Genomic DNA, 6,000 nt, shown 5'->3' on the forward strand with positions numbered 1-6,000 from the left:
CCTGCTGGCCAGCCACGGCAGAGCTCGGGGCCAGCTGAGACATGTCAGGAAAACAAGGCAAAGAGACGGGGAGGAGCCTCACTTGGGCTTTTCTGTTTATACCCTGTCTCTGCTTATTAAGTCTTTACAGAGGAAATACAATGTCTGCCCTTCACTGCAATTCCAGAGCATTTTTGAATGTCTCTCATTCCCAACATGTGGCTGAATTAGTCAGCACATGGTAGTTGCCCAACGAGGTATTGCTGCTGCTGCTCTTCCTGCATGAAATGGGTCTTAGCAAAGGTTTAGACATTTGGCTTGCATTTTTCCACACTCAAACAGATGTGCCTGTCCTCTGGATTGAAGAAGGACCAGCACTGGCACTGTATCTGCTCTGCAGAGACTTTTGGGGAGTTCTTGCTCGTGGCATTCTGAAAAAAAACCCAGGTGTTTCCCTGTCCAGAATTTCCAGTACTTTGGCCACAATTGCTGTAGCTGTGCTGTATCCAAGCTGAGGTAGTTTGGTATCCACAGTGCTCCTATATTTGCCCTTGAATGTGGAAAAATCCCACCTGCCCTTGTGACACAGATACCTGAGCTCTTCAAGGAAGGAGCCTGGGCTTTATCTGCCCTAACTCAGTGATGTGGTGTGTCCTGGAAGGGCAGCTGGGAGAGCTGGCAGCTGCTGGAGGCTGCTGAGCCAGCCTGCAGCGAGGCCTGGCCATGTGGCAGGTGAGGGTGGCTGCTGAGGGTGTGATAATGGCACGAGGTACGGGCTTGGTGGCCCCCACCATAGCCCCAAGGACACCTCTCAGACAAATCTAGGGAATGGACAGCTGCTCTAGCCAAGGGACTGCTTCTGCTTTCACTCCTGTGCAGCCAAGAGACCGGCCCTGGCCAAAAAGGTTGCTGCAAAACTCACTAGAGATCTGACTCCTGGGAACATGCTGTCACCATATGGTCTCCACATTAATAACACCAAACAAGTGCTTCATAAACAGTGCTCTAACGACAAATACCAGAGGAATTAATAATAATCTAGCTATTATTTTCTAATGTTCTCGCTTTATTAAGAACACTGATGCTGTCTGAATGAGCTCTTCCGGAAGAACAACATCTGGCACTCACATGAGTACCTGATGAAATCCGTATGATCCCGGGTATCTGATAAATTTATGGCCAGAACAGCAGCAGTTTGTGCCCTCTTGCCTCACAGTAACAGTGCCCTTTTCTCTCATTCTAGTCAGAAGGTAATGCCCATGCTGTTCTACACTCTGACTGCAGTAACAGTGCCTTTCTGTCTCATTCTAGATCAGAATGTAATGCCCATGCTGTTCTACACTCTGCAGTAACTGTGCCTTTCTGTCTTGTTCTAGGTCATAACATAATGCCCATGCTGTTCTACACCCTGACTGCAATAACAGTGCTCTCCTCTCTTGTTCTAGGTCAGAATGTAATCCCTGTGCTGTTCTGAGTGCAGTAACAGTGCCCTTCTGTCTCATTCTAGATCAGAATGTAATGCCCATGCTGTTCTACACTCTGCAGTAACTGTGCTCTTCTCCCTTGTTCTAGGTCACAATGTAATGCCCATGGTGTTCTACACTCTGACTGCAGTAACAGTGCCTTTCTCTCTTGTTCTAGGTTAGAATGTAACACCCATGATGTTCTACACTCTGACTGCAGTAACAGTGCCTTTCTCTCCTGTTCTAGGTTAGAATGTAACACCCATGCTGTTCTACACTCTGACTGCAGTAACAGTGCCTTTCTGTCTCGTTCTAGGTCATAACGTAATGCCCATGCTGTTCTACACTCTGACTGTAGCTTTTTTGATCGGCACACAGGCAGCTCCCAAGTCAGAGGACAATGCCCCACTGGAGTTTCCTGCAGAACATTCCCTGCTCAGCACCCGGAGCGACCGACACCGCATTGCCCAGGAGGCTCCGCACACGTCCCACGGCCACGCCACGTGGAGCCCCGGCAGGAGAGAAGCTCTAAACATCACCGTGGACCCCAAAATCTTTCGGAAGCGGCGTTTCCGCTCTCCCCGGGTGCTGTTCAGCACGGAGCCCCCGCCGGTGGCCGGGCAGGGCCGGAATTTGGGATTTCTCAGCGGCGTGGGGGCTCTCAACAGGACTGCCAGGAGCAGGAGGAGCACGCACCCCGTGCTGCACCGCGGGGAGTTCTCGGTGTGCGACAGCGTCAGCATGTGGGTCGGGGACAAAACCACGGCCACCGACATCAAGGGCAAGGAGGTGACGGTGCTGGGCGAGGTCAACATCAACAACAACGTCTTTAAGCAGTATTTTTTCGAGACCAAGTGCAGGGACCCCAAGCCGGTGTCGGGCGGGTGCCGCGGCATCGACGCCAAGCACTGGAACTCATACTGCACCACCACCCACACCTTCGTCAAGGCCCTGACCATGGAGGGCAAGCAGGCGGCCTGGAGGTTCATCCGCATCGACACCGCCTGCGTCTGCGTGCTCAGCAGGAAGGCGGCCAGGCCCTGAGCCCGCGCCCTCCGACCCCCCTACCTCAGCCTGTAAATTATTTTAAGTTATAAAGGACTGCATGGTATATTTATAGTTTATACAGTACAGAAAGAACCTCATTATTTATTAAACTCTTTTGGAAACCTCTGGTGTTTTGTAAGTTATTTACTGGCAGAGCTCTTTAAAATGAGTGTTTGTTTTAGTGTCATTCACCTCTACAACTCTGGGGTGTTGAATGAGCTTTCAGCAAAAAGAAAACATTTTCCACACAGTTTTCACAGGTATTGCTCTCCTCTACTAGAAAATTTCCGTGCCAGTTTATTGTAGGCTTATTTTCAATTGAAATTTTTTGTCCAAATACCAAGAGACCAAAACAGAACTTTCAAAACTTGCTTCCAGTGTTACTAATTATTCATAAAGGTATTAATCATATATAATTAATCATCTTAGTAAAGTCCTGTTAGAAACGCTAATTCTTCATTGTTGCCAGATCAATTTATAAGTAAGAATTTATAAGTTCTTTATAAGTAAGAACATTAGTGCATATTTTAAAATTGCCCACTGTTACTTTCATTGCAAAAATAATCCATTCTGAATTATTTTGGAACATTTGTCTGCACAAGAATAGAATCTCAAAGTATGTATTTTTGTGTTAAAATGGTATTTTACAGCTCATTACTTCAGAACTATATCAGAATGATGGGATTTCAAATGTCAATATACTTACATAAATTAAAAAAGTTCAAGTGCCTTATAATTCAAATTTGATAATTTTCTCAAGCCAGCGTTCTGGTAATGGGACCTGCCATAAGAGCAAGTCTTTTCATGCATGACAGACTAAAATCCAAAAATAAATAACAAAAAAATCACTGAGGCTGTGTTTTAGCAAGGACCCAAAATAACCCTGTGCTCAAGATTTCTGCATGTCGGGGACATCGACCTCCAGAAATACCCAGCGGAGCCCCAGGCCTGTGCTGGGCGTTTCACTGCGCTCTCCAAAAGCTGCAGATCCTCTCCTTGTTTCCCTTGGAAGAGCAGCTGTTCTCCATTGCAGAAACTGTTTCAAAACAAATACCATCAAGGTTTTTCAACGTGGTCCCTTCCAAATCCTAGAGGGCACAGCCACGCTCGGCTCCCCTCCTGCACGGTTCTTGCTTTAATGCAAAAAGCAGAGCTGACCTTTGCTTCCTCCACGTAAGCAGCACAGCAGGGCAGCAAAATCTCCAGAGAAAACGTGCTGGGGTAAAACAGTGCCAGTGCAATTAACCCAGGCCAAGCAAGAGGTGCTTCCTGGTGGGACAGTGCCACTCTGTGTGACGTGGAGGGCACAGACACCACCCCTGACCATCTCTGCTCTGCCATTTTTCACTCCTCTCCAATAAGTTTTTATAGTGTGGGGCAGCAATGTCCCAGTGAGAAAGTATGGCTCTCTCCAGAACAACATATTTGCAATATTTTTGTGAATAATCACTTATCTGAAATGCTGAGGAGGAGGCAGGCTCCTGGCTGTCCTGATCCTCCAAATAACAACTTGTTCTGGAGCAGGGGAAGGCAAGGAAATCACAGAGGTCTCAGGTGCCCTGACACAGCAGCAGAACCCTGTCACCACCACAGGAGGGATGGAGGGACATCAGTGACACACAGTGTTCTGAGGCAGAGGAAAGCATGGAACTGGAGCAGGCTGTGCTCCTCAGTGCCCTTAAAGCCAAGGTAACAAATTGCTGTAGAACTGTTTTCTAGAACTGACACAATGGAACTAGAGAAGAATGGAGCTGCTGCTCATTCAGAACTCCTAGGTTTATGGAGACTGAGATTATTTTACCACTGACATAAGAGAACTGCAATTGAAAGTGTCTTCTGAATGCCTTTGGTAATTCCAAACATGTGTAAGACCTGGCATTTCTTCAAAAGCCCTGAAAGTGATGCCTTTCTTCCTCAGGACAGCTGGAAAGGGACTTTTGAGAAGGACATTGGTGATAGTGAGGGTGGCTTTAAACTGAAGGAGGGTAGATTTAGATGGGATTTTGGGGAGAATTTCCTCCCTGTGAGGGTGCTGAGGCCCTGGCACAGAGAAGCTGTGGCTGCCCCTGGATCCCTGGAAACGTCCAAGGCCAGGTTGGACAGGGCTTGGAGCAACCTGGGACAGTGGTAGGTGTCCCTGCCATGGCAGGGGTTGGAAGAAAATGATCCAAAAGATTCCTTTCAGTCCAAACCATTCTAGGATTCCATGATAATGAAATAAATCTTGGGAGCCACCATCCCTAATTAGAGTTCACACCAAGAGGCTACATAGCAGAGCAGAGAGGGAAATCTGTTGATGTCACTTTAGGGAGAGAAGAAAACAACTGCAGGATTTAACTGCTCAGCAAGAAATTGCTGGGTTCTGAGTGAGATCTCAGGTGATCAAACCTAACCCACAACTGCAGGAGAAGGGGTGAGGGACAGAAGGGCCAGGTGACACCACAGCTCAACTCACACTGCTGAAATAAAAGCTGCCAAGCACCCAAATCAGCTCATCTGCTTTGTTTCTGCTGTATCCAAGGGCTGACAGGACCATCCAGACTCAGATAATTTACTTTCACTTGTAAAAGCTGCATTAGAATCTGTATGATGAGTCAAGACTGCAGCTCAGCATGGAGAATGGAGCTGATGCCCTGCTCAGCTTTTTGTGTAAGGTGACAGTAACTGAAAAACCTGTGAGGAAGGATCTCCACAGACCACGTTTGTTCAACACTAAGTGCTCACTCACAGCTCTCTGCATTTCCCAGGAGTTCCTCTGGTGCCCTCAGCTTTTGGAACAAGTGCTACTCACTGAGTGCTGAATTCTCTTCCCACTGTTTAAGAAAAGAAGTCTACCAGTTTTAATTTTATATATATATATATATATATATATATATATATATATAAGCATGATAACCAACTGCTTCCCTAAAGATGGAGCATCTTCATTTCTTCTTAAAGCCCTACTTCTAAATATAAGGACTGAAAACATTTATGGCTAAGAAAAAATAAAGCTACTTCATCCAAAAGGAGATCAACTAGAGGGACTGCTATGAAGCAGTTTGATTGGGAAAATTACATCATTGCTAATTCAAGAATCTGAATTCTCTTTAGAATCTGAGGACAGAAAAGCAAGATCCTTACATTTAAAAAGCAAATCAGATCAATCTGGTTTCACCTTTAGCCAAATGCCACATGGCTGACACCCACAATTTCACTCCTGCTCAGTGGGTCTGACTAAGGAGTGAAGGTTAAATTTTGCCTGGAGGGAAACAGATCAATCTCTAGAGAGATGGATCATAATCAGTTTCCATCAGCCAGCATGGGACTCATCCTCTAATCACTGCTGTAATTAGCTTGGTGGGGCTTTTTTTGAGAGGGGTGTGGGAGGTGGCACCAACCCATCTAAAACCCCACAGGTTACTCAGTCACTCCTGCTGCTGAGGGGATGCCAAGAAATGCCAGAAAGCCTGGAATGCCAAAAAGCCCATTCCAACTCCTACACCAGCACCCAGGCTGCACTTCATCGGGC

General features: G+C 46.7%; 1 protein-coding gene across 3 annotated transcripts in view; it reads left to right on the forward strand.

The window, feature by feature from the left end:
* Positions 1-2,616, forward strand: part of NGF (nerve growth factor) — a 28,053-nt gene extending 25,437 nt beyond the window's left edge. For 2 of the 3 annotated variants that reach the window (XM_071450066.1, XM_071450067.1), the window contains one exon: positions 1,759-2,616. In XM_071450066.1, the coding sequence (XP_071306167.1) occupies positions 1,759-2,486 (728 nt within the window). In that variant the 3' untranslated portion in view covers positions 2,487-2,616. The remainder of the gene's footprint in view (positions 1-1,758) is intronic. The other variant, XR_011682850.1, reaches the window with a different exon arrangement.
* Positions 2,617-6,000: the final 3,384 nt, after the last annotated feature.

Source organism: Agelaius tricolor, unplaced genomic scaffold (genome assembly GCF_023055355.1).
Source record: "Agelaius tricolor isolate 1412-34295 unplaced genomic scaffold, bAgeTri1.0.p SCAF_30, whole genome shotgun sequence".
In the NCBI taxonomy this organism is placed as follows: Eukaryota; Metazoa; Chordata; class Aves; order Passeriformes; family Icteridae; genus Agelaius; species Agelaius tricolor.